We start from the raw sequence: 26,682 nt of genomic DNA on the forward strand, positions 1-26,682 counted from the left end.
TTCTCTGGCAGCTAGTTGGCCTTGAACACGTCGGCGGGGTCGAGGACGGAGTGAAGCAAGCCGTGATCTAGGTATCAGCCGTTGGGTACGATCCAGTCCCATGTCCGGCTTCTCAAGCGGAGGACCCAAGCCTTGGATCCACGGTTTGCGTATCGTGATCCTCTTTCCAATGCATCTATGGAAAGAAGAGACGAGAATCCCGCCACAGACCACAGTGTTCCATGAGCGCGTGACGATCAGTCCGCCCATCTCGTCAAGGACAACCCCCGCGACGAAGATTGAATGTAGATGCGTAAAGATGGCAACGAGGAAGTCCACAGGACGCCGGAATGTTGGGGGGCTGTGGCATTCAGTGCAGCACACGACGAAGAGACCAGAGAGGCAGCTGGCGCCGGCGCCTGGACGATGTGGCGAAGTACTCGACACAGACGGAAACAATAGGCAAGCGGAAGACATATTTATGGTCGCCAAAGCCTGTTCGTTCGCACCAGCCCCGAGATTCTTTCATTATTCAATCCGACGTTCCTCATCGGCGAGCAACGCATGTCGTTCGCGCTCGGATCCATTCGCATCGCGGTACAGCACATAATGCTGGATGATGAAGATGGAGTCGTAAAACATGGAAACATTCCCCAGTGCGAACTTGACCGGATTTCCAGTGATGCCGGACCAGTCGTGCTGTAGGTAGCTGTCGATACCTTGTTGGGCAATGCTCAGGACACCGCCCAGGACATCCAGGAGGATTTGCCAGATACTCCATCCGCGGGTAGACCGGTTCCTGTAGTTGACAAGCACCTGAGGAGTGTACTTGATGAGGGTGATGATAAGCTTGACATAGGAGAGGGCGTATAGTGCGTCCAGCCAGACCCAGGACGAAACTGGTTCGATAGTGTTGCGGTCAGGGGAGGCGAGGACGGCAAGGACGACGAGAGCGATGCCAGTAATACAACCGAAGAAGATGCCGAGGATGAAGCGGCTAGGCTTGTTTCCGAGGCTGGGAGAAAATCCCCATGCGGAGGGCAGAAGATACTGGCTGGTAGTGATGACGGATAGGGCGAAGGCGTGGGCGGCGAATGCAACGTCATTGAATTGTACAGTGGGCGTCAAGCCTTTGTAGCGGGCGGCGTACTGAGCGCGCATCAAGGGGGAGTAATAGAGAGAGGCATTGTAAACAAAGTAGGCGGCAAAACCTGGACAAATAACAAGGTCAACCCATGGAAAACGTGCCAAGTTTGGTGTTGAGAGTCTGGGATTCCGTAGGCGGCCCGGCATAGGCAACTATCCCAAAGAAACAGCGGCAGCATACCCAGACTGTTGATTAATGGGAAATCAACCGTGGTTCCCGAGGTAGATTTGCGTTTGAAGTTGTGTATTGACTGGGGATAGAAAGACAGCTAATACAGACAGTCAGCAAGGCGATAGCTCTCTTTCTCTTTCTCTCCCTCCCCAAAGAAATGACGCGTGCACATGAATCCAGGGAGAGGGCACTAATACATACCGACCAGGCCAGAAAGTATCCCACTCCGAAGAGGGACGAGGTAAACTCGAGCAAACCCATGATGACCTACTAGGAGGCGGCGATGAGCCAAAGCAACCAACAAGTTGAGAATTCGAGAAGAAGAAAAGAAGAAAAAGAGAAGGAGAGAAGTTTCAAATGAAACACGCCAGTCCCTCACCTCCGCGGACGAGGCAGCTGTTCAGCCCCACCAAACGGCGGTTGATGACGGGAAGGTCCCAGGATCCAGGTGATCGATCGCGTGCCTGGGCAAAGCGGGGCCATCCCCTGCAACCGCCCCAGATTGGATGAAGCTATTCCCATTGTGGCTAGACCCGAGGAGCAACCCGCCAAGACTGCTAACGCTCCCATCGCGACACGGGCATTGCGCGCGGGATGGCACCTTGATGGCCGGCTGACACCTGCGCCTTGAAACCGACACAGCGGTCTTGCCAACCGGTCAGTCGCTAGGTGATCGACGGAACGGGTCCTCTGCCGAGTACCGAAAGCTGCTGTCAAACAAATTGAGCTGACAGCGGGAACTGCCAAAGACGCACGTGCCTTGCTCTCCTTTGAGACTTGTCGATTGGCTTGTCGAGTCCAATCGAGTCCAACCTTTCCAAGAGATAAGAGAATAGAATCAATACGAAATGGAAGAAACAGAGTGTGGCAACGCTCAGCCTCGTCGAATGCACATCACCGAGCCAGCCTTGTTCTGACGATCCCTTCTTATCTGTGTCCATCATTGCTCGCGATGACGCACTGATTGACGGCCAAGGGCTGATGATTCCAACCGCCCGGATTGGCACTGGCATTGGCCGGCCATCAACGCAAGGAATCGAACCCAGCTCGACCAAGCTTTCAAGCTCCGTTGAATCCGACTGGAACGGCCGATCTTTCACGGACGAGGTGACGAGGGGACCTTGTGGCTGGAACGGCAGCGTTTCCTGATTCGAGCCAACGTGATGCCCGTGCTACGCTATCCGGCTTGCCCCTGAACACCGGCATGCTCACCGCTTGCATCAAGAGCTCATATTTGCTTGGATTTGATACCGAGACAGAAGACGACTAGGGCATCCGTGGGTGCTCGGATAGTTAACTATTTAGATCTCAGCCCGGGTGTGTGTATCTCCCAGCACTTGCTATCTTCCATCTCATTTGCATCTTCAACTCCCTCTCACCATCGTCTTTCCTGACCACTCACCACTCAGCCTTCATCTCAGCAACTCCACGACATCTCAACGTTCCACCAGCATCAGATATCTGCCTACCTACCTTACCTAGCCCATCCATCATCGTAACCACCATGCCTCGCAACCCGCCCACCTTCCTCAACCTCCCCCTCGAGCTACGCCTCGACATCTACTCCTACCTGCTCATCCTCCCACCACCACCGCCGCCTGAGACCCAGCAGCCCATCTACCGCTGCTCGCGCGTTTTCACCTCTTCCAGCACGGGCAGCACCACCACCACCAAGCCAGACGAAGCCAAACTCCACCCCCAAATCCTCCGCGTCTGCTCCCAAACCTACCGCGAGGCCGCTCCCGTGCTCTACACCCGCAACACCTTCTCCGCGCACCCGACCCTTCTCACATCACACGCGACACTGCTGAGGTGTTACAACAACAACAACAACAACCGCTGGCGACGACCCAACCAGCACCATCACGACCAACAAACTCAACTCCACCAACCAATTCCCTCAACAACAACAAGGAGGAGGAGTGAAAAGGAACGCGGCGGTTCAAGCTATCACTACCTCCCGACCCCCTACCGCCTGCGCCTCCCCGCCGGCCACGCCGCGCAACTCGCCTCCATCCGGCGTTGGCACATCCGCGTGCGCCTCGACGCCGCTCCCTCATGGACGCCGGAGGCCGTCGCCGCCGCCTTCTCCGGCGCGGACGAGCTGACTATCGAAGTCTGGCGGGCGGGTTCGTTCGTGCCGTCTTCAGCAACCACCACCACCACCACCACTAACAGTGATACCAACTCGGGGGAAACCCCCGCCGCGGCCGACGAGGTAACTATCGTCCCCTCCGCGCTGCGCGCGTTTGAAGGTGTCCGGGGAGTCAGGAGGGCGCGGGTGGTTGGCGAGAATAATACGACCTGGAGCAGCAGTTCAGATGGCGGGGAGACGGTGATGGTGAAGAAATTGGAGGGGTACGTGGAGTGGTTGGTGGGGAGGATGATGTCGTCATCGTCGTCGTCGTCCACGGGGCTAGAGGGGGTGGGTAATGCCGATAGTTGTAAGACGTGGTTCGGGGATGGTGGTAGTATGATGGAGACGAGGGAAAGGTTGGTTGCCGTCTGGGCTTGATGGGAATTTTGATCTTATTTTTGGTGGGTTGGTTGGTTGGTTTGCATTTCTTTCTTTGCCCCAGGCTGGGCGGTTTAAGAAGGATACGAGCTCATTTAATTCTGGGTAATCATCAAGGTCATGGAAAAAGGATAGGATTGCCGGAGGAGATGGTGTTCGTTTGGCTGGCTTGGTTAGCAATGGTTGATACGAAGTGAACGCCCACCTCTAATGACATTCCACGTCTTGCCTTTTCATCACTCCAGACACCCATGAAAGGAATTCTTCATCAAGTGCATTTTATTGCCGTCTAGTTTCCTCTACCCGTCTGTATCCACCCGTCTTCCGACCCTCTCTACAGTCTATACAGGAAGGAGAGCTTGACATACGCCAAACCTCCTTTTTATCTCTCTCTTGTCCACCCAGCCCATCTTTTCTACCCACTCCGTCTTGTCTTGTCTGCTTGTCTCTCTCTGCAGTGTATACCAGATGGCAACGGTACATAGGTACAAGAAAAAGAAAACAAAAACAACGAGAAAGAAAATTACAGTCCATCCCACCCATCAACAAGCCGGCTCACATTACCTCCTCCCCAAGCCCAGTTGTTTTTCACTTCAACAAGACACAGAATCATCCACACATAAGAACCAAAAGCACAGAAAGGAAAAGAAAAGAAGAACCATATGCATTGAAAATCAATCCCCTCACACACATCCATAAACGCCTGCCTGTCCCCCTCCTTCATATACGCGTGTAGCTGCTGCCGTCTGTAGCTTGCATGCAACTCGCAAATGCAGAAATGCAAGATAAAGATCTGCGGCCGCGGCCCCGGCCCGGGAGAAGAAGTGAGAGAACGACTCGGGGGGAAAAAGGCTAGGTACCTAGGTAACGTAGAACCGTCGTCCCGGATCCCCGGAACCTCCCGAAGCCGAAAGCACCCCCCATGTGCAGGGTGGGGAGTGCCGAGGCGGTAGTTAGGGCTGCTTGATCGCAGTCCGCTCGCGCATACACATACCCGGTGCGTGGGTAAATTAACCGGTTTGCCGCGCGCTTGTCTCGGCTGTTCCCTTCGTTTGGTCCCATATCTCGCTTCCTGTCTCTTCTAAAATCCCAAAGGCCGATATCGCTCATGCGGCTCAATGACGACGGCGACGTTGGATGATAAGGACAAAGAAAAAAAATCCCGGTCGCCGCAACGTCGCTCGTCGAACAAAAATTCCCTCAGTCATGATGACCCTCAGAAGCGCGCGAGTCAGATAGACCAAGATACCTATCTAACCGAACCCCTCCCAACACAACGGCATGTGGCTCATGGTGGGAGTCGCGCTCAAGCCGTCTTCACGCCGTTGGTCATCCAGGCGGGCATTGACTTCCAGCCCTGGGCGTCGGGTCCCAGACGGGTGCGGCCAAAGTTCTTGTCCAGGTCGAGCAGGATCTTGAGCGCGTTGCGGGAGCGGTAGAACGGGCTGTCGGCCGTCGCGCGTTCCTTGAGCGTCGAGACCGCCTCGGCGGCAGCGGCAACCTTGCCTTCGGACTTCTTGCCGGGGAAGGGCAGGATGGTCTGCAGCAACTCGTAGGCCGCCAGCGTGAAACCGAACTGGGGCGAGGAGCGGAAGATGCGGGCCGGGCCGCCCTTGAAGAAAGCGCGGAAGCCCTCCTCCTTCCAGATTGTCTTGGCGCAATGCCGCAGGCCGGTGTAGGTCGTGTCCCCCTTACGGGCTTCGACCTGCAGGCGGGTCTTGATGACGTCGCAAGGCGTGGTGAGGTAGGCGGCAGGCATGCCGGCGATGGCGCCAGACACGAGCAGCTGGAGGACGCCGAGCTTGTGGGTCGGCGACTCGCCAAAGACATCCTTCTTGAGGTGGTTGTAGGTAGGGAAGTAGATGGCCGAGAAGGGAACGTCGCGCAGCAAGCAGGCAGAGGCGCCCTTATACAGGCCGACGAGACCGAGGTTGCGCACAATCCACATGGCGGAGCGCTTCGGCGCGCCCTCGACGCTCTTGGCTACCTCACCCTGCACTTGGAGGCGGATCTTGACGATTTCGAGAGGGTTGGTGAAGACGACCTGGCAACCGCCAGCGGCACCACCAGCGATGACCTCAGAACCCCACCAAATGTTTCCATTTTTGTCGGTCAGCCAGCCGCGAACGAGGTCGTTCACGGTGAGCTTGATGGCCTTCTCGGGCGCGACACCAACAAGCTGCGGGCCGACACCGGAGTAAAGTCCGAGGAAACCTTCGTTGCGCACCACCTTCTTGAAGCAGTCGATCGAGTTGGTGTACAGGCGCTGGCCAGGGTCGGCGCCGCGCTGGTTCTGCATGCGCGTCTTGACGAGATCGATGGGGTAGACCATGAAGGCGCCAAAGGCACCAGCCAAGCTGCCCAAGGCGAAGTTGTAGGCCGACTCAAGGGACTGCGCGACAAAGTTCTGGCCGCGCGTCTTTTCGACAGGAGCAGAGTCCTCCTCGGCGGGGGAGGAGTCGACCGGGCGGCGCCACGAGGCGTCAAGCACCTTAGAGAAGTCGCGCAGGCTCAGGCGACCGCTGGGCTCGTCAATGCTCGCGAAGTGGAACAGGATATCGGCCTCCATGGGAGTAAACAGGGCAAACCGGGTCGTCTTGGATGCCTGGTTGAGGAACTCGGTGCGAGTAATGCGACCATCCTTGCTCTTCGCGCAGGCGGTGCGAATGATAAGCTCGACGAGATCCATCTCGTTGAGCAGGTTCAGGAATGCGCGCACGTTGGCGTACGAGACCTTGCTGCCCTGGGAGATGTTGCACAGGGTGTGCAGGTTCTCGAGCAGGTGGTCCGACAGCTTGTGGCTGGACGTCTGTTGGATGATGGTCGCGAACTCCTCGGGCTCGATGAAGCCGTCGCCATCGGTGTCGAAGCGCTGGAAGGCCTGGCGCACACGCTCGCCCTGCAGGCCGCGCAGCATCTGGGAGAATTGCTGGTAATTCATGTCATGGCGCTTGGTCTTGCTGCCAATGTACAGCTTAACCCACTCGCAGTTCCAGTCGAATGGGATGCTGTCAGGGCCCTTGTTGAGCTCGTACAGGCGCTTAAAGTCCTCATACTTGACGGTTCCGAGTCGCTCGACGTCGAAGAGGCGGAAAGCAATCTCGTACTCGGCATCGGGCTTCTTCAGGATGTTCTCGAAATAGGCCCAGTCGGCGAGGGTCACCTTGCCCTTGTTGGTGCGATCCGCGACATGGAAGAGGATCGCATACTGCTCGCGCTTGATTTTATGCTGTCCGCGACGAGGTTGTGTCAGCGCATGTCGACTCTGGAAGTACACGCATGTAACTGCGCGAGCTAGAAGTCACATCGAGAGTGGTTTGAACTCACATAATCCTCGTTGGGAGGGGCAATGGCGTCCACGAACTGCTCGGGACCCAGGAACAGCTCGCCAGTCTCGGGGTCCTTGACCGCGTGGCGGTTGAACCGCGCACGGGTCTGCGCCGAGAGCTGCGCAGGCTCCTGGGAGCCCACGAGCGTCTCCTTCACGGCCTCCTTGACCGTGGTGACCTTGGAGGACATGGCGATGTTGACAAATTTTTTTGTTTGGCCGAGATTTTTGGCCGAGAGTTCTGTTGGTCGAAGCTTTTGTTAGTGAAAGTTTTCCTTGGGCTGTGGGGATTGGCTGAAATTTGTGTTGTGCTGCAAAGTCGTTTTCGCTTTCTGTCTTTCTTTCTTTTTTCCTTTTTTTCTTTCTCTTTTCTTTTCTTTCTTTTTGGCCGAAGGGGTTTCTGAAGGGTTTTCCGAAGGGTTGAGCCAAACCTTTTTTTTGTGCCGAAGGTTCGGCCGGGACGGTTCGTGTGCCGCGAAGTTGTCGTGGCCGCAGCGATCACCGGGACGAAGTTGTGGTGTTGTCGCGGATTTTGTTGTCGCGGGGTCGGGGGTTGGTGTTCGCGGGGTGGTTGTTGGGAAAAAAGTGAGGGAAGGCAAGGCGGGGCAGGTGAAAATCCGCGACTCGGCCTTAATTGGGTCGAAAGAGATGCCTATTAGGACAGCGGATAATGTTTCGCAGTCTTTGGAGGAAGGCGGTGGAGAGGTCGCGGCCAACTTCGAGAAAAAAAGCCGTAGGTATCAAACAAACTCCGTCCTGTGCGAGGAAAAATTCACAACCAGGACGTCGTTTAAGAGCCGTCTTGCAGATTTCTTGGCACAAGGCGTTTGTTCTTTTTTCCTTTTTTTGGTTCTTGCAAAACCCCAAATGGCTGGCTGCCCCTCAATTGCGTGCTGCACACACAGACACACACGCACACACACCAACGGGAGGACAAGGTGGAAGAGTATGGAGTGAGAAAATCGGGGGAACTTCTACGAGGAGCAAGGAAGAGGGAGAAAGACTAAAAAAGGGGGACCGACGTGGCCGAGGAGGACCTGAGTCACAGCCGCGGGAGTCAAGAACCTAAAGAATTGACCAGGCTGGCTAGAGCGACCTGGAACCTAAAGAAACGGACGGGAACACCCTTGGGCCTTTACGGTGTAGGGACCTGGAACCTTGGAAAGGGTAATCCGATAATGATGAACCCGAGAGGCCAGCCGGAGAAGTGAGTGGATCTCTCGGAGCTTGGGGCTGAAGTGGAAAGGGGAGAGAAGAAGAGACAAGAGACCGCCTTCAACCTGACTTTGTGAATAAAATCAACATGGAATGTCCCTCCGATGAGATGCCAGCCACCAAGTCAAGTCAACAACCATCACGACAATTTTTTTCCCTCTCACAAAAACCTCAAAAAATCCACCCGTCCAATCCGATGTCGCAGGTTGCAGGGTTGCAGTGGAGATGCGAGGGCGGTAAGCATATCATATACAAAAGCAGGTACGTACTGCCGGTTCACGGGAGTATCATCAACACAATATGCTGCTCTTTTTCCATCCTTCGCAACCTGGAATTCAGCCGAGAAACCTTACCCCAGCCTCCCTAGCAACCCCCCCGCGTCCACGGGTTCCGGGAAACAACTCAAGCATCCCTCCCTCCCGTTCGGCACGCCGAGGATCCCCCAAGGATGGATCCCATCATGGATCCCATGGATGCGGGCGGAGGCGGAACCGAAACCAACGCGGAGCGGGGATCGGGGAGGGGCTTACGTAACCGGGCCCCCATACTACCCATGCCCGCCGCGCTCCCCGGGGTCTTCCGGGTCTGCAACTGCTGTGTGTGTGTGACTGCGTGTTTGTGTTCCTGACGATCGGGAAGTCGGAGAGTCCGACCATCCCCAGGGAACCACCCCGCAGGAAGAGGGGCAAGCATAAGAGAGAGAGGGATGGTGGAGGCGGGGAATTCTTGATTGGCCACCTTCCATGAAGATTCGATTCCTCAAGCATCTGATACTGATGAAACATGCATGCTGTGGCGTGGTGGCGTTGCTTGTGTTGCTGGAGTGGTGTGCCCTAAGCCAGGCAAATGCCGGTTTTGGCTGGTTGACGGATCGCAGTAGAACTGTTGGTTCTTGGTGGTTGATGTGTTGCTTCACCAAGGGTGTGTGTAAGGTATGTAGACGGCATGCCGGTGTGCCAAAAGGTATTGTCGCTGTTCCCCTTGGCTGTCAATGATCACAGAAGGCAGATAATACCGCGTAATTGCTTGGTGCTGGTGAGACTTAGAGCTCAATGTCGCATAGTCACGGCCAGTCTATGTAAGACGGGAGCACCATATAGACACCCCGTGATAGGTCACAACCCATCCACAACCGCCTCCACAAACATCACCGAGCTCTCACACACGATGTCACCAGTACGAAGCAAGAAGGCCCGTGATGATCATGTCTATTCCGTAACCCCGTTCCAGTAGGAAAGAAAAACGAAAACCGTGCCTCCATAATAATCCCGTCCCATAATAACCCTTGACCCCTTTCCTTTCCTTTGCCTACCCGCCCGTCCGATATCCCGACTCCGGCGAAATCGACACCGGCGAAAACGAAAAATAAGAAAAATCGAAAGCTTCCGCCCATGCCTGTGTGGTATTCTCATCACCAGGAAGAAAAGGGAAATAAAAGAAAGAGAGATCCTGCCCCTTGCCTGACCCAGAAGTCCCGTGAGCCTTCTTCAGGGAGGCGAAAATAATACAGAGATAAAGCAAAGAGCCCCTTCTCTAAGGCAGTTCCCCGCCCATAGAAGAGAAGGAGAAGAAACAGAAGGCCACCCGGATAACAAACCCCTCTCCCCAAGTACTTTTGTGCGCCATGCCACCTGTTGTCCAGGAAGGAAGAGTGGATTGTGTTGTCCATGGATCAATCCATCGACAGCATCCATCCCTCCGGCCATGGCTTGTATGTAGATCCTCTGAATCCCGAAACCCGACGAAAGTTCGCCGCCCCAACGCCGACCTCGACACAACAGCCGCCTCGAGTTCTGCCGATCCGCCCATGACAGAAAACTAACCGTCGCATCGTTGTGCTGCTCGTTCCGTTGGCCAGAAGAAACGAAATCCCGGCAAATAAAGCGGAATTCGTCGTAATCATCGAGGCCATTCATGAACGAGAGTTGCGATGCGAGAGAAAGGAAAACGAGACGAGAAGAAAAAGGAGAGGACGATGAGGAGGAGCCATGATCTCATTACTCCTTCATCATGATCATCGTCGCCGTGATGGTGTGAATCAGTCGTGATGGGTGTTGTTGAGCCGCATCAAAGAACCGACCCAGCGCCAGAAAACACACTTGGGCGGAACTCATCGCTAACCATAGACCACCGCAGAAGCTGCCCAGCTCGGTAATTTCTAGCATGCTCATCATGGGGAAAGCATGAAGGCATGCGTCGAGTAGGCTCTCTCTCTTGTAGAGACGCGGGGCGAATTAACGGATGGCGCAAGTCCCAAGAGTAGACGGTGCCCGGTGTGATGATAAATATATCGCCAGTCTGTGTAGCAGCTGACGATAACAGCGAGTTCGACATCCCCTTTCATTGTTGCCTTGCTTGTTGCTCGAGAGGGGCAAGGCGCCCAGGTGCATTATTACATGGCCAGGAAGGGAGTATAGCCTGCGGTGGTTGCCGTCGAAAAGCTCCACCAACTGTTGGCCGAAATTAGGAAAACACCGCATAGCGCAGGTCACGCGCCGAAAGGAAAGGTCGACAGTCGAGGAAGGAAATCGTAACACGTCGCGGAAGGCATCAATGCTGTGATCATCGTGAAGTGCAGTCGATGCGCGTGCCTTGGTGACAACATGTACAAAGAAGACGAAAAAAGAAGATTTGGGCGGAAAACACGGCGTGAACTCATCGAGGGGCATCTTCGGCGGCTGGTCGGGGCGGCTGTGGGGTCGGGATTTAGGCCTGGATCGAGACGATGCTGCCGTGAGAGGGCGCGCTGCCTTGGGCAGCGGCCTGGACGGCAAGCTCGTGGTCGGAAAGGAGAGGCATGTCGCGTGCAGCGGCCTCAGCGTACAGGTCGCTGAGAGTGGTGCGGTTGGCAAGCCTGGTCTGCACGAGACACGCGACCGTCCGATACTTGGGTGTCGAGTACTTGTCAAACACGGCGCGGTGATGTTCGGTCGGGTTCCAGCAGCAGTCAAAGAGGAGTTGGATGAGCGGCTTCAGCTGGCTCATGGTGTAGCCCGAATAGTGGACATGGGCGGGTGTCTAAACACGTGTCGTTAGCACAAAGATCCGCACAATGCATTAGAGCTGAAAACAAAACAAAAACACTTACCCAGCCTCCCTTTCCGAGGAACAGACGGGAGATGCAGTGGGCCCCGGCGGCGAGATAGCTCGGAGGGCAGCTGACGAAGCGCTCGTCCATGATGGTGATCTCGAGGAAGTACTTGGCCAAGGTGCGCGTGTCGAGATCGTAGTCGTCGGCCTTGCTGATGCGGCGCAGGAAGCTCATGGGTCCAGGCCAACCCATCTCAAAATGGAGCATGCTAAGCATGAAGCGCTCGGCCTTGAGAATCTCGTCGGCGCTGTAACCGGAATCCACCATGTAGACGATCTCCTGGACCGAAGGACAGTTGATCTCTTCGTACTTGGCCGCTACGAACAAGGCGGTGGCGCCAACCAGCTGGAGCTTGCCCAAAGAGACCACCTTGACCGATAGGAACCGGTCGATGAGGTTGACGGTCAAAAAGAGCGTCTCGGGGAGGAGGCAAAAGCGGCTATGCACCTGCACCAGCCAGTCCATGAGGACGGAGCGCATCGACCACTGGAGCTCGGATTGGTCATCCATGTAGTAGGCGTTGGGAGTCATGCGCGCCTAGAAGTGGTCAGTCAGCCAGTCACCAATATGAGGTAGCGAGCATCAACAAACATACCTCGAGCTCACGCATATACTCGAAAATCTCATCGCCATACTCAGCAACCATGCTAATATCCCAAGCCTCGTCTTCCTCCTCCTCCGGATTCTGATGTTGGGCCACGTAGGCCTTGGCCATTTCGAGCTCCATGCGAACGTCGGCAGTCACAGCCGGCGCAAACAGGGCCGTCTGGCTGCTCGTCGTGTTATCTCCATGCGAGCGAATGGAATGGGCCGTCGTGTAGCCCTGATCCTCGTAGAGCTCTTCCTGCTCCGCCTCCTCTTCATCCCATGCATCCTCTTCAAACTCGGCAGGGATGTCCATCTGGGCTCCAGTATGGCGCAGGGCGTTGGGGAGCTCCCACCGGGAGGCCCTAGGGCTCACACGTTCCACGGGGACCATGGCGTCGGCAATGGCGGCGTCTTGAGCGTTGGACGACTGGTGCTCGACGGCGTCCTCGTAAGCAACGTCGGTGGCGTTATCGTTGATATCGCTCTCGGCGACCACCTCTTCAATCTCAAGGTGGACCTCGATATTCGGTTGGGGCTTCCGGACGACGTTCTTCGGCTCGGTACGGAGAACCGGCTGGCTCTTAATGTGGCGCGGGTTCTTAGCGGCAGCCACGGGCTTCTTGGCCAGGATGGCGATGTCGTCGGCCGGGGAAGGAGCGTCGGGATAGACCGAGACACGGTTCTTGTTGTCGTTGTAGACGGTCGTGGTCTTCTTGGGAACCGCGTTGCGAACAGCGGGTTGAGCGAGAGACGAACCTGCCGAGTTGGAATTCTGCGGACCCAGAGCGACACGTTGAGAGAAGCTGGAACCCTGGGTGGTCGTAGGACCCGTGCGAGAGGTTTTAGTAGTAGTGGGGGCAGGGGCCTTGCTCTGAGTCGAAGCCTTTGAGCGTGCTTCGTTGGTTCCAGGCTTTTTGTTCTCCTTCAACTCGGTCCGAACTTGACCTGCCGTGGCAGGGACGATCGACTTGGGACGAGATTCACCGGTCTCTTTCAGGGCGGTCTTGCCAGTAGCGACGGTGCCAGCGCGGCCCCTAGCCGTGTTGCTGACGTCGCCAAAGGCCGTCCGCTTCGGAGGAGCATTCAACGCGGCGGGAGGCATGACCCGGATGGGACCAGCAGACTTGTGGCGGTTATGGGTCGCTTGTTTGGCGGCGACACGGTTTTCGTCACCATGGGCGACAGTCAACGCGCGTGTCGAACGTTGCGGCTGTTGTTGACGTTTCCGTTAGCTGAGCTCCGTTACCAGATGGGGGTGGCTTCTTGAAAGAAAGTTGAAGATGGTGGAGGTTGAGGGCCCGACCCTTCTTGGTCACGGTTTGGATAAAAAGAGGAAAAGGTGAAAAAAATAAAAAGTGGGTTGAACCGAACGAAGGGAAGGAAATTCTCGTGGTCGCAGAACAAAGCCGCGACCAGGCGAGAGATGGAGGAAGTAGAAACGTGGGGCGCGAAGGATGACGACTCACCTTGGTCTCCATTGTGGCTGCGGCTGGTGGTTGTGCTGAGGATGATGCTAAGACTCTGCTGCCGCAAATATTCCCAGTTTGCCTCAACTAAGCGTGATGCGCGAAACGAATAAACTCGGTGCTGTGCTGTCAACGACAACGCGGGGCGACCTGGAAATGGTGGCTGACACGGCGCGCCTTGACTGGTGGTGTTTGTCGAAGATGGAGGAGGTCCGGCGCGGGCTGACGACCCAGTTTTTGTTGTCGACGCGGCGCAAGGATAGTTCGCGACCAGAACAGGTCCAATGGATTGCCCGCGGCGATGGGAATCTCCGACCGCGCGCAGAAAGTTAGAGTCGCGTCGAACCGACCGAGACAGCGGCAGACTCGAAAAATCGAAAGGATGAGGAAAACGAAAAGATCTCGGCTCTAAGTGTTGACGCGGGAGAAGAAGCGCGCCTTGCACTAGTCCGAGAGCGCATGCATGGGAAAGTGGACAATCGATGGGGAAAGAGGAAAGACCTTGTTGTGCGGGTCGAAGGGGGTTGGGAAAGGAAGGGAAGGGAAGGTGGTTGTGGAATGCGAAAAGCCAAATGGTGTTGTTGGTGTTTCTTTGGTTTCTGTTTACGTCGTGATGCGCCAAGGTAAACAGAGCGTGGGGCACGCAGCAACTGGTCTGTGCCATCCCTGTCTGGCGTTGCCCAGTGGTTGCGCCGTGCAGGTCCAGCTCTGACCCACTTTTCTTTATGACGTAACCCTAAGGTCCGCCATCTCGACTGACCAACCACGATGCAGAATCTCTGGACCTTAAATCTCGACACGTCCCCAATTTCGAGGTTTGAACAGCTCAAGAACACACCGATGCCACAACGCTTATGACACAACATCACGGAGGATGATATATTGCTTGCAGAAGCATTTATCGAGTTCTGAGAACTTTAGTTTTCAATTTCCAGGCCTTCAAACGGCTGCAATGGCAACCATGCCAAGACCACCCAGACGCGACATGCCCAGGACGCTCCGCGCGAACGGATCGCGAAATCACGTGACCAATTACGTGCACAATGACCAACAACATTTCTCACCATCTGAGCCCGTACGTTCGATTCTGTGCGTCTCTGAATTTTTGTCGGGCGATGGCGGTAGGTCCTGGGCGGGTTGGGCCGCAGTGTTGCGACGCTTCTTCAACCCCGCAACTCCGCTCTTCTTTCCGACAATTTCGGGCGCATTTCTGAAATCGGGCCTCCACATTCAAACACGTTTTGAAAGTGGGGGGGTCTGGTAGAGGGTCGGCTGTTTTCTGGCCGTCCCCAAAGGAACGCCTGGAGGAAAACCAACCAGTGAGATGGCCGGGCCGTGAAGCGACGGGAAGCGCGCGATGGATTGTTTTGATGTTTTGGTTCCAACGAACACCTGCGGCACGACCCGACCTTGAACACGGGCTGCGTGGTCGGGCAGGATTGTTTCGTCGAAAATTGAGCACAACCGCGACGAGAGCACACACACTCCAGGACCTTCCTCAGCTCCTCCTGACTCTGACGGTTCGGATATCCAGGAGGACCTGACCTCATTGGTGCACGACCCAAATTAACGTTATCGCATGCAGATCGCAGCGCCGCCGCGCCAGCATGTTCCTGCCCTATGCCCTCTTGCGCTCCCTACTACGACTATGTGGCAGAAGAGCAGCACACAGGGGAAAACTCAGTCAGCATCGGGCCCTTCCGTAGGCCCCTCTCAGTCGGCAGGTCTCCACGCTGTTGTGCTCGGCCGGAGCGTTGCGTTGGGTTCTCGACAATGTCAGATTGTTCCCGACGGCCGAGATTCCCCGCTGCGGCATCCGCGGCTTCTGGGCCAACGCCCTCCTGCATGGAAGGACCTGCGCAGCGATCTAGTAGTAGCAATATGCCAATTTCTGCAAAGGGAGAGAAGAGCTCGATTTACTGTCTGTTCAAGGGAGGCTGGGATTGTGAAGATACAATCCATGTCCCTCTCGAAACCGCAGCAGCCGCTGGCTGTTGGTCTGTCGCAGAAACCGAGAAAGACAGCTCGGGGGCGCCGCTTCACTCAGCCAAGCCGGTGTGTTTTGCCATCGAGTGGCGCAAGATGGGATGCTTGGATGACGGAATCCTGAGGACCAAAACACCCCTGCGCAGATCAGCGGCGCGAAAAGGTTCAAAGACATCAGCACCATCATCATCGGCATTCTTATGGTCATCCGAGAAGCTCTGCGCATGGCCATACCGGGAGGAACAGGTCCATTGATATGGCTGCCCATCGCCGTCCATGGATTCCTTGTTGCGCGAAACCCTGAGCGCGAGAGACAGCGACGGAAGCTGGAACAAAAAAAATCCTCCACTTTTGGCCTCCATGCAGTCCAGGTTGAGAGGCGGCAGTTGGGTGGGGACACACCGCGCGAGATCGCGGCTGCGGTCGACCGATGGGCTTCACCTGCGGCGTCCTGCCCTGGGGGTTTTGCTATTGGTAAAGGACAATGCTGTTTTCTTGTTGTTGACGGGCAGGTCGGGACGCGGGGCGCTGATTCGACGCCGTTTGCATTTGAAACTCTTTGCCAGCGCATCGCGCCGCAGTTTGCAGCGCTCCATTCTTCAAGGGGGGAAGTGAGCCAAGCTGGCCCCTCTGGGCAGTCCACAACACGGCTTGTGTGCCGGTTTCCAGAGAGGGGCGCCGTCGATCTACAGTACCAAAAGCTTTTGGTCGCCCCTTGGGTGGTCCAGATTTCGGCCACCTACTGCGAAGGAGATGGCTGTCTCTTCTTAGCTGTCCAGAACTCATGGCACGGGGAAAAGGATTCCACGTTGACAGCGCACACCAAGGAAGGATTAGCTAAGGTCATGGGGAGCGTTGCCCCTCCAAATAAACCCGGGTTTCCAAGCCCCCATTCCGCCGCCAGCGCATCCGCACAAGAGCGCCCGCCGCGCAGCGCATGATCACGAACCTCCCGAGACACACACCCCCTGGTCCATCAAGTCGCCCCAAGCTTGTCGCACCGGCCTTTCGCAATCCAGGAGGCTCCCAACGCATTCTTTCCATCTCAAAACGACGGACGGCAGTCTGGCGACGTCCCGGTTTGCAATTGTTTTGGCAGATTGGCTTTGGGCCGCCGAGGACGGCGCCAGGCGCATTCATGGTTCAGTCGGGTTTTCTTGCCGCGCATTCACGATCCATTCCCAGAGGCTCAGGTTCTTGTTGTGCGCCAAACCCAGACCCACGAAGTCCCCACCGTGGGCTCGCTGTCTGGGCGCCGATTGGCGGCGACGGCTCCTCGTGCAGACAACTCCACCTGACACAGCAGCGCAAGCAGGGCGGGTCTTGTCGCATCCGCCTCTGTCAAAGTCGCTTTGTTTTCGCTTTTTTGCTGGAAAGAGGAGAGGAGGGTGGTGGTGGTGGGAAGATGGATGGTGTTGCCCGAGGGGAAAACCGGCCAGATCGCTACGCACGGCCATGCCCGGTTTCGTCGAGCTACGACCTAGCTCTAGGTTGCCTGGATCGGATCGCAATGGGTGGCGCATCCCAGGAACCGTTGTGCCCAGTCCTAGGTCTGGTCCATGGATGCGGCGCAAAGACCAAAAACCAGAAGAAGAGGCGGGGATGATGAGTTTCGCACGGAGAACCAACCTGGTGGGAGCCCGACAGCCGGCGCTGGATCGCTGGATCGCTGGATCGTTGCGCAACAGCACCACCATCTTATCAACCCATGGCATCTTTCTTGATTGTGAATTGCCGGAATCTAGCCGTCCCCGAAGTATCTATCTTGTGTGGCGAGGTCCAACGGCAGGCGATGCGATTGCCGAACAGGTCCGCCCTCGCCGTCCTGGCCTGTCTGCTGTCAACGATGAATACACAGTAACTACTAAGGTACCTTAGTTCCCTTGTCGCAACCGGTTCCAGCAAGCCGGAAAGAGGTTCAATCGACCGACTCTTCAAGAGTTGAGTCTCCTCACCGACGAATAATGGATGAATCATGTCCTGGCGCCGCCCAACGTCGCAAAATGGAATGCGACAAGATTGCGCTCAACGCCGGGGCACAGGCTTCCCCCCAGCTCTGGTGATCGGCCTGCTGGTCTGGGAGATGTCAATGAAGCATTCGAGCCGTCTGTGACTTATTTGCTGGTCATTTCCAGTCCCTCCCCTTTGCTCCCGCTTCGAGAACGCCGACAGACATGGGTCGACCAGGCAGGGTGGTGGTGCAGGCGCTCTGGTGGCCGTGCGGAAACCCTCAACCGCTCCACCTCGAGATCCGGGCAGACTGTCCATCCTGTGTGCGATGAGAACAATGTAGGCAAAATTGGACTCTTTCTGCTTCTCAGACGCTGCCATCTCCTCCATTCCTGCCAAATTCGAGCCCTGTCATATTCCATGGCGTGTTGCTGTGTCGAAGTGCCGGGACCGACGGCGCTGGTTCTGGATCGAGGGCACAGTGCGGGGACTGCCAAGCGGGCGCAAAAGCAGCCCAGGCTGGCTCAACGGGGACAGCGAGTCCAGCGCCTCTGAGGGATCTGGCGTGCGATTCCACTGGCATCTGCCTTTGCCTTTTAACGCAGCAGATTCTTGCGACTCCTCCGTTCTTCTCCTACGCACAACCCGCCCAATTTGTCCAAACTCGACTCATCCAACCCACCCCCAAACACCTTTGTCTCTTGTATCCATCCCGCATCGCCGGCATTTTTACTTGTCCACGCCCGCCGGCACATCCCTCGTCTCTCCAGCGCCTCCGTCGTCATCACCGCCGCTCACCGTCCTTCTGCCCCAAAGTCCAACCCCGTCTGCGTCGGGCGCTCTCCTTGTTTTGTGTTCGCGCGAGAGCCACCATCAAACCACCTCCGCGGCCCGACTGCCACTTCTCCAGTCCTCGAGGTGAGTGATTTCCATCCAGCTGTTCCATGCGACCAAGCTCTTCGTGCACAAGTCAACCCGCCTTTGTCTTCTCCCCGCTTCTGTCTCATGTCGTCGAGGTCGACCGTCCGCGGCTTCATGGCGCCCCCGACTTGGACCATCGCTGCGACGAGCTCTTCTCCCCCTTCCTCCGAATCGCTCCCGTATCATCCCATCTGTCTCATCAGCAACATGACTGTTTCCCTGACCTCGGAGCAATCAATTCTAACGTCTGCTTTGCTTGTCCACAGAAACTCGTCACCAACCGCACTCTCCGTCCTTCGTCCCAAGCACCGCGAGCCACATACATACAACGTGCCCTCCGTTGGGACACACCACGATCAAAGTCCTATCATCAGTTCGCCCCGTCGCCGGCGCCGCTCACCGGCTCGGAAAGATTGCAGTCACGGCTAGGCTGGCCTGGCATGCAATTGTCCGAGAGTGAGCCGACGTCGCCCATCCACACTCGGATTCCGACCGTGGCAAGATCACAACTCCAAAGCAACGCTGCCTTCAGCAACTCACGCTTCTGTATTACATACAAGATGCCCGAGAGAGCATCGTTGAACACCACATTGTCAGGACCCATGTCCGCCGCACACATGCTCCCGAACGGAACAAAACCCGATCCCGAGGGCCTGCACAGCGGGAGCGTCTCCCCTCGCACAGTGCCTGCTCCCAGCTTGCCGACACCAAATCCCCCGGGTAAGAGGGTCGAGTTCGTCCTATCGGCGCCGTACCGCGCTCGTCTGCCGCTGCGGGTGTCCATCTTCCTTCATGATACCACCGATTCCATCGTTTCAACCGTCAAGAACTTCTTCGGTCTCTACCCTGCTCCGGGAGTCTCCAAGGGGATCAGCTTTGAGGATGACGAGGGCAACACGCTGATCGCTCGGTACGAGAACTTTCGCGATAACATGACTGTCCATGTGCGTGTGATTGAGTCGCCGCTCGAGTCCGATTACCCCGGCTCTGGGCCCCCGCACGGATATTACGGCTCTCATGCTCTTGCGCCGTATGGCTTGGAAGCCCACGTCTCTCGGCCCAGCTCCCGGGCATCACGTCTGCGTAGCCCCTCACCAAATGGCCGCGGTCGGCGCAGCACCTCGACATCGGCCAATCCCGCCGCTAAGAAGGGTCGGTCCCGTTCATCCAAGACCCGCGATGGCCTCAATGACAGCTTCACCGGATCCACCAATGGAGACAGCGCCTCCGGCCGGGCGAAAGAGCAGCTGGGTACCACCGACATCAGCGTCGAGAACATTGTCGAGGGTGGCCGTCGCAAGCGTGCCAAGTTTGAGAGCACGGTGAGTAGCAGGCTGCTCGGCGTTGGCGCCTGCGTCTGACTCTGGATTGCTAATCCATTTGTCGCATCATAGGAACTTCCCCTCTTCGCCCCTCCTCAGATGCCTGCGTCGACGTCGAACCCTTCCGTGTCTCCGGCGCGCCGTCCTGACCACCGTCCCCCGTTACCATATCTCCCAACTGCGCAAAATCCCTTCAGCCACCCGCAGCCGTTACAGTCCCCACATGCATACTCTAATGGATATGCGGCCCCGGGATTATACTCGACGCCCGGTGGCGATAGCCGTCGCGGTCGCGAGAGCTTCGGGCCAGCTGGCAACGGAGTCCCCACACACATGATGACCCCCGACCCGACCGTGCGCAGCGCGGTATCGGAAGAGGACAAAGATGTTGCCATGCAACTGATGTGGATGTCAACACATGGTCGCGCTTCAGCGTCGACGCAAGACGACATGTTCAGCGGCCGCGCCGAGGCCACGTCCTCGGCTGGCGCTACCAGCGATGCTGAAAGCGAGAACAACGACGACGAGGCACCCGCGGCCCGCCGGCAAAAGCTCGACGCCTCCGGCGCTCATAAGAAGGTTACCAATGCGGCTACCGCATACATCGCCAGCTCTGGCGACGGAGCTGAAGCCAGCGAGGACGTTGACGGCTCCAACCACGCGACGGTCAAACCAGCCAAGATCAAGACGAACGGCTTGCCCGCGGCCAAAAATCGGTTACAATCCCCCAACAAGACCAAGCCGAGCAAGCCGACCAAAGCCCACACCAAGAAGGCAACAAGCGCGGGTCCCCTTACCCCAGCATCGCTCCCGGGTTCTCGGACTCAATCAATCGCATCGACCCCGGGCTTCGCCTTGCGTCCTGGAGAAGAGGAACAACCCGACCTCTCCACCAAGCCTCGCTGCCAACGCTGCCGGAAGAGCAAGAAGGGTTGCGATCGCCAACGGCCCTGCGGACGCTGCCGTGACGCCGGCATTCCCGCCGATCAATGCATCAGCGAAGACGAAGGCAACGGGCGCAAGGGCCGCTACGGCCGCCACATGGGCGTTCCTATCACCAGGGAGGAGATGCCGCCCCCGCCCATCAACAACCTCCTGCCGCCTGCGCCAATTGCCGCCGCCGCTGACAGCCTCGCCGGGACCATGTCGCCGCCCGGAATTGTCGACAAGAACAAGAAGCGGAAGAGGTAGAGACAGAGCAAACCACACCATCAACACACCCCCGCACTCGCCTCCGTTTATCACCTTTTCGAATCGTTATTCGGCGTTCAACTCTCGATTTCGCGTTTTCTCTCTGCATTTTTATTCAGTTAAGGCGACCCGTCATTATTGTTCAAAGTCTTCCGGTTTGCTCGAAAAGTGCAATCTCGATTGAGGAACACGGTCAGGGAGGAAAATGTTGCAAACGATACGAGAAGGGAACAAAAAAGAAGTGAGAGACGAGAGAGGGGAAGAAAAGGATATCGTCGGATCTTCGAATGGATCTCTCCAGGAAAGGCCGACCTCCTGGATTCGTTGGGCAGCAGAGAGGGCCATCATCCATCAGCAGGATTGGAAGACTATTACCTACCTGGGCGGGAGGGTTAAATCCGAAAGGGGGGAGGGGGTGGGTTCATGTAAGGTTAGGAGTTTTTTTGATGTCTCGTGTTTTTGGCGCCAGGAGGGATACACGTATATTTTGTTGTGTTTTATGTTGTCGTTGTCTCTTGTTGTGTCTCTGTGGTTGGTACATTGTGCTTAGTTGCTTTGTGGTTTTGTTCATTTTTATGCTTTGTGCACTCGGAGAAAAGGGGAGGGAGTCCTAAAGATGGGATGGGGTTTTGGTGGAAGGATGCGCGGCAGATGGATGGATGAACGACCTAGCATCATCAACATCATCATCATCGTTGTGATTAACCAGCAATCAAGGACAATGGACAAGAACAACAACCAAATGGCAGTCTCGGGCGAATGAACACAGCAACTAAGCTAGGAAAGCAACCAGGGCGCTGATTGGTAATAGTCTGAAAAGGACGGGGAGAGGAAGTGATATGATGATAGTAGTCTGGTGGATGGGCAGAGGTAGAAGAACCTCGCAGCGATATTCGAGTGTGTGGAAACTGGGCTGCGGAATTGGTTGTTGGATGTACCTAGCTAGGCAGAGGAAGGGGATACTGAAAAACGGTGGCAGGATGTGTTTATGTGGCGTTCTGGTCGGCGGCCTACCTGCTTTTTGGATGGGCTTTTGTTAGTATTTGTTGAGACTTTCTTGTTGTACCTATATTTCCGTATCACTTTTTCCCTGAAGGGCTCTTGTGTCATCTGGCAATCATTCATCCATTGATTCATTCTAGTTCCTACAGCTTTCGCCTTGGTCCATGTTCTGCCGTCTGTAGGTTCGTTCTCTATCTTGGAGGGTCTACATAAATGTGGTTATCAGAGGGAGTTGATGTGTTTTGTATGGTTGAGGGAATCCAGTCTGTTTTTCTTCGCCCAATTTTCACGGCTGGGACAGGTCAGGTTAGGTCACTGGCGTTGGTCCTAATTCTGGGGGGGGCCGGAGGTTAATCCGGTTCTTGGATACCTCGACTCTTTTCCTACCTAGTCCTCGACGTCCATGCCTGGGGAAGTTGAGGAGATGGGCTTGCAGTCGGGTCGCGCCTCATCCCCGGTGTTTGGCTGAGAGTATTGCTTGGAAACGCTCAACAGTCAGACTGTATCGAGGTCTTGAGGCTGCCTACCTCAGGTAGGTAAATACCTTTTTGTGAAGGCAAAGGAATTGATACTTAACAGGCTCCAGGTGTCTTTCGTGCGCCACGTTTTCTGTTGGGTGAAATTAATTAAGAATGCCGTTGACCAAGTTGATCATGCGTACGCAAACATGGATGGCAATCAAGGAACCAAAGTTTTTACAGCGTCTTCTTACCAACCTGATTTTCCAGGTGTTAGGACCAGCGGATAGACATTTGCCCGGCATGTAGGTGGCTCTGGTCAACCAACGGCTGGGTGGTATTAGGTGCTTTCCGTGTTTTGGTATTGACGGAGTAGTAGTAGGGACAGTTTCAGATAGAGTTGTTGTCACCAGGAAGTGCCCCCAAGGTTGTCGGAATGGCAAAATTAATGGTAGTTCAGGTATGGTGTCGACCAACTTGGATATGAAGACCGGGCCAACATGAGAAGGATACCTGAGTCATCACAACCTTTCTGGAGTTTCTCCGTTCCATCCCAAAGTTTGCAACAATGCCATTGTTTTGCGAAGTCCTTCCTTGTCTGGAACAACAATGATGTGGATGCCGACTTCGCTCCGTATAGTACTGTCCCGGACTTCTTGCGACTCCATCACCACTAACTACTACCTCGAGACTTTTCTCTTCCTTGACGAGTTCATTACCATCATCTTCATCGAATCCGGTGTCAATATCAACAATGTGTGGCCTGATTTTTTGATCTCGTTAACCAAGTCTGACACAGTTTCGCACTGTGCTGAACTCTCCTGCCGTTAGGTCCCCCTCCTCCAAAAGTGGGTCTCCGCCTCGACCACTTTCCCTTTTCGACCACGTATGGAAAAATAAGGACATGTCATTGGTCGCAAGCATAACAAGCCCCTGTTTGAAGAAGAAAGGGCTCCGCTTTTTTTTCTCTTTCTCGTTCGTTCCACACACACATTTGTTCTCCGACCGCCAATTCCATTTTTTGACGATTCCAGGTTTTTTTCTCCTTCTTCTTTTCTGTGTGCGGTGGCGCGGGGTTGGAAATTTATTGTCCAAGTCACCTGCATGCCATTGTCATGCCATGTCCTTACCAATTGCCGATGCCAGGCGGAGCGATGTGATGTCGTAGTGGATCGCTGAGTTGGCGGTCGGGTCCACCGTGGCGATTGGTGGGATTTGGTCTCTTCTTTGGGGAGGTTGGGTACGGAATCTTGGGCCAGTTTCGCGGCAACGCTTTTGCTGTTGTTTGGGCAAATTTGGCCCGATTGCCGCCCTCTCACCGCTGGTTGCCTTTTTGGCGCCCCATGACAGTCTCTTGTACGGCGGGTTTGGGGTCAACCCATAGTACGGAGTAGCACATGATCCCTTGACCTCGAACCAAGCGATGGACTACATCTAGGAGCACATACATAGGTGCATAGTATGTACATACTATCCCGGGATCGAGGGTTGGTCCCGATTTGTTATCTTGTCGGGTGAGCAACGGCGTTAGGGGGTCTTCGGAAGTAGGGCAAGGCACATACACACATTGCAAATGAATGAATGCAGCAGCGTCTTGACGGAAGACTGCAGCATCGACTACGTATTCCCCTGATGATTGAGGTCCTGTCAAAGAGGAGGTGCCGACTCAGCCATGAATGAATGACACCGTGCCAACCCCATCCCGAGAGTAATAGTAATTTATTTTAACGATCCTGTCAAATCTAATCCCGGATCAACTCCTTGCCTACTCAAAGACGTGGTAGTGCCTGGCCGTCGTCCACTGTCGGAATCTGCCCCAGTGCGGCGCGGTCCGCGTTCCTGCGACAGACAACAGCCTTCCGCGGAGTGAATGAGCCCATGTCGGGTTCCCTGCAGCGCCGCCGGCGGGCGGCCACCTGCGTGCGCGGTTGGTTTGACGGTGTGTTTTTCCCAGCTTTTTTCTTTCCCTTGTCCGCTTCCCGCATGGTCGTGCAGCCGGATCCAGAGCGGCGGGGAAACTCGGGCGCCGCCCGCCATTCGCTGCCTGCATGTCGGTCTCGCACACACACTGCAGTGGTTGGGGTCCGCCTCGCGAAGGTGACATTTTCTACGCCCTTCCGGCGGGGATAGTGGATGGGTCATGTCAGCGGGACCTAACAAACATCCTGCGAGGTCTCCTGCGAGGTCGGCGACGGATGGAGCGAGATCCTTCGGGTGGTTTGGTGTGCACACACAATACGAGCGAGATGGGGATCCAAAGATTGTGTTTTTTTACCAGGGTTGATTGATAGCTAGCAACGAGGTGGCTCCATCAAGATATCTACTACCTAAGGACTGTGTTGTCATTGTGATATCATGACCTGCTCTCTCTGGTCTTCCGTACCATCGAACCTCTGAAGCGTAGATGTTGTGATTAAAATGAACCACATACCTCAATCAAGCAGGTCATAACTCGAGTAATAACGCATATCTACACCCGCCGTCTTTGATAGCAATGGCCGCATCAACCGATGCTGACCTCGAAAAACCCACCATCTCTCCAACCCTCAGCAGCCATCCCTCCCAAACCGACGTCTCAACAACAACTCCCAGGACCAATGACGACGCCAAACCCTCCAGAGAAACAACATACATCGACAATACCACCCCGTCATCAAACAATGACGACAGCCCAGACCCCGCCACCGCCGCCGGCTTCATCCCCCCCGACGGCGGCCTCGCCGCCTGGTCCCAAGTCCTCGCCGGCCTGCTGGTAAACATGATCGCCTGGGGCATGCCGGGCACCTTTGGCGTCTTCCAGCTCTACTACCGCGACACGCTGCGCCTTCCCGAGTCCCAAATCGCCTGGATCGGCTCGCTGCAGGTGTTTCTGGCGTTTGCGCTGTGCACACCGTCCGGTCGGCTCGCCGACGCCGGCTACGTCCGCAGCACCGTCGCCGCGGGCGGGATGCTCGCGTTTGCGGGCATGCTGGCCACGAGCTTTTGCGGCGGGAAGTATGTCGGGATACTCCTCGCCCAGGGGCTGTGTACCGGAGTTGGGTTGGGGGTGTTGTTCATGCCGCCCGTGGCGGTGATTAATTCGTATTTTGAGGGGAGGAGGGCGATGGCGCTGGCGATCTCGGCCATGGGGACCGGGTTGGGGAGTTTGGTGTTCCCCGCGACGGTTCAGTATTTGATTCCGAAGGTTGGGTTTGCGTGGGCGGTAAGGTGCGTGGCGTTGGAGGTGTTGCTGTTGGCGCTGGCCGCGACGCTGCTGTTGAGGCCGCGGTTGAGGCCGAGGAGGTCGGGTCCGCTGGTGGAATGGGATGCGTTTAGGGAGGTGCCGTACGCGCTGTACTCGGCCGGAGCGTTCTTGTGGTTTTGGGGGTTGTATTTTGGGTTTTTCTATGTAAGTTCATCCTGCCTTTGTTCCGGTAAAACCGCCTCCATGGAGCCACCGCATGCTGGTTGGCATGGGAGAGGAGGAGGAAGACGACCTGGCCAGCATAAACGCAAGTAACAACGGCAGAAACTAACCTCGCACCCATCCAGATCAACGCCTACGCCCGCAACGTCATCCACTTCACCACCACCGACAGCGTCCAGCTCCTGCTCATCACCAACGGCATGAGCATCCCCGCGCGGCCCGTGGCAGGCTGGCTCGCCGACCGCCACGCCGGCGTGATCAACCTCTACATCCTGCACACTCTCATCCTGGGCAGCCTCATCTTCGCCTGGGCCGGCGTGACCACACGCGCGGGCATGTACGTCTTCTCCTTCTTCTTCGGGCTGGCCAACGGCGCCGCTCAGGGCTTGTTCCCGGGTTCACTGGCCCGCTTGACGCGCGACCCGCGGAAGCTAGGCACCCGGTTCGGCATGGTTTGCACGATTTCGGGGTTTGCGTCGCTCGCAGGCCCGCCGACGGCCGGGGCGATTATCGATGCCTCCGGGGGCGGGAAGTATCTGTGGGCGCAGGTGTGGGCGGGGACGGTGATTGTGCTGGCGGCGGTGATGTTTGCGGCCACGAGGGTGGCGGTGACGGGTTGGAAGTTTAGAGTGAAGATTTAAATCTTAGTCTTTTTGGATACTAATTTATTTAATGTCTTAATTATCTATATGGAGGCACTCTTTATAGTTCCCTATACTGAACCATCGATCTGAACTCCCTAGATGTTTTGGAGCTGAGGAATGTTGATGAATCGGCAACCATCTGAGACATATGGAGAAGCTCGCGGCTGAAAATCGCTGTGGAACATGATTCGGAATGGCCCCATCCCGATATAAGACATTGTCCCAGAACCTGTCCGGGGTGCAGAGTGAAGACAGGAATGCATGTATTGTCCTCTTGATCTGCATGTTCGACACTCTGTGAG

At 56.1% G+C, this 26,682-nt stretch overlaps 9 protein-coding genes across 9 annotated transcripts; 5 read left to right on the plus strand and 4 right to left on the minus strand.

Annotated features, from left to right (window-relative positions):
* Positions 1 to 507: 507 nt before the first annotated feature.
* VTJ04DRAFT_6483 (uncharacterized protein) lies at positions 508 to 1,558 on the minus strand (the record flags this gene model as incomplete). Its single annotated transcript, XM_069364707.1, has 3 exons — positions 508 to 1,190; positions 1,307 to 1,394; positions 1,499 to 1,558. The coding sequence occupies 3 exons, from the start codon at positions 1,556 to 1,558 to the stop codon at positions 508 to 510; spliced, it is 831 nt and encodes a 276-aa protein (XP_069218507.1).
* A 1,243-nt stretch (positions 1,559 to 2,801) lies between these two features.
* On the plus strand, positions 2,802 to 3,812 carry VTJ04DRAFT_6484 (uncharacterized protein; the record flags this gene model as incomplete). Its single annotated transcript, XM_069364708.1, has 1 exon — positions 2,802 to 3,812. The coding sequence occupies one exon, from the start codon at positions 2,802 to 2,804 to the stop codon at positions 3,810 to 3,812; it is 1,011 nt and encodes a 336-aa protein (XP_069218508.1).
* A 1,306-nt stretch (positions 3,813 to 5,118) lies between these two features.
* Positions 5,119 to 7,331, minus strand: VTJ04DRAFT_6485 (uncharacterized protein; the record flags this gene model as incomplete). Its single annotated transcript, XM_069364709.1, has 2 exons — positions 5,119 to 7,041; positions 7,140 to 7,331. The coding sequence occupies 2 exons, from the start codon at positions 7,329 to 7,331 to the stop codon at positions 5,119 to 5,121; spliced, it is 2,115 nt and encodes a 704-aa protein (XP_069218509.1).
* Positions 7,332 to 10,352: 3,021 nt separating this feature from the next.
* On the minus strand, positions 10,353 to 11,024 carry VTJ04DRAFT_6486 (uncharacterized protein; the record flags this gene model as incomplete). The annotated part of the gene is made up of 2 exons (XM_069364710.1): positions 10,353 to 10,568; positions 10,752 to 11,024. The coding sequence occupies 2 exons, from the start codon at positions 11,022 to 11,024 to the stop codon at positions 10,353 to 10,355; spliced, it is 489 nt and encodes a 162-aa protein (XP_069218510.1).
* Positions 11,025 to 11,061: 37 nt separating this feature from the next.
* Positions 11,062 to 13,512, minus strand: VTJ04DRAFT_6487 (uncharacterized protein; the record flags this gene model as incomplete). Its single annotated transcript, XM_069364711.1, has 4 exons — positions 11,062 to 11,373; positions 11,444 to 11,983; positions 12,042 to 13,244; positions 13,501 to 13,512. The coding sequence occupies 4 exons, from the start codon at positions 13,510 to 13,512 to the stop codon at positions 11,062 to 11,064; spliced, it is 2,067 nt and encodes a 688-aa protein (XP_069218511.1).
* An 84-nt stretch (positions 13,513 to 13,596) lies between these two features.
* VTJ04DRAFT_6488 (uncharacterized protein) lies at positions 13,597 to 13,833 on the plus strand (the record flags this gene model as incomplete). Its single annotated transcript, XM_069364712.1, has 1 exon — positions 13,597 to 13,833. The coding sequence occupies one exon, from the start codon at positions 13,597 to 13,599 to the stop codon at positions 13,831 to 13,833; it is 237 nt and encodes a 78-aa protein (XP_069218512.1).
* Positions 13,834 to 18,959: 5,126 nt separating this feature from the next.
* VTJ04DRAFT_6489 (uncharacterized protein) lies at positions 18,960 to 20,870 on the plus strand (the record flags this gene model as incomplete). The annotated part of the gene is made up of 2 exons (XM_069364713.1): positions 18,960 to 19,679; positions 19,752 to 20,870. The coding sequence occupies 2 exons, from the start codon at positions 18,960 to 18,962 to the stop codon at positions 20,868 to 20,870; spliced, it is 1,839 nt and encodes a 612-aa protein (XP_069218513.1).
* A 205-nt stretch (positions 20,871 to 21,075) lies between these two features.
* VTJ04DRAFT_6490 (uncharacterized protein) lies at positions 21,076 to 21,633 on the plus strand (the record flags this gene model as incomplete). Its single annotated transcript, XM_069364715.1, has 2 exons — positions 21,076 to 21,285; positions 21,421 to 21,633. The coding sequence occupies 2 exons, from the start codon at positions 21,076 to 21,078 to the stop codon at positions 21,631 to 21,633; spliced, it is 423 nt and encodes a 140-aa protein (XP_069218514.1).
* A 3,191-nt stretch (positions 21,634 to 24,824) lies between these two features.
* On the plus strand, positions 24,825 to 26,377 carry VTJ04DRAFT_6491 (uncharacterized protein; the record flags this gene model as incomplete). The annotated part of the gene is made up of 2 exons (XM_069364716.1): positions 24,825 to 25,718; positions 25,862 to 26,377. The coding sequence occupies 2 exons, from the start codon at positions 24,825 to 24,827 to the stop codon at positions 26,375 to 26,377; spliced, it is 1,410 nt and encodes a 469-aa protein (XP_069218515.1).
* Positions 26,378 to 26,682: the final 305 nt, after the last annotated feature.

This window comes from Mycothermus thermophilus, assembly GCF_041956435.1.
Source record: "Mycothermus thermophilus strain CBS 625.91 unplaced genomic scaffold VTJ04scaffold_4, whole genome shotgun sequence".
Lineage (NCBI taxonomy): Eukaryota > Fungi > Ascomycota > Sordariomycetes > Sordariales > Chaetomiaceae > Mycothermus > Mycothermus thermophilus.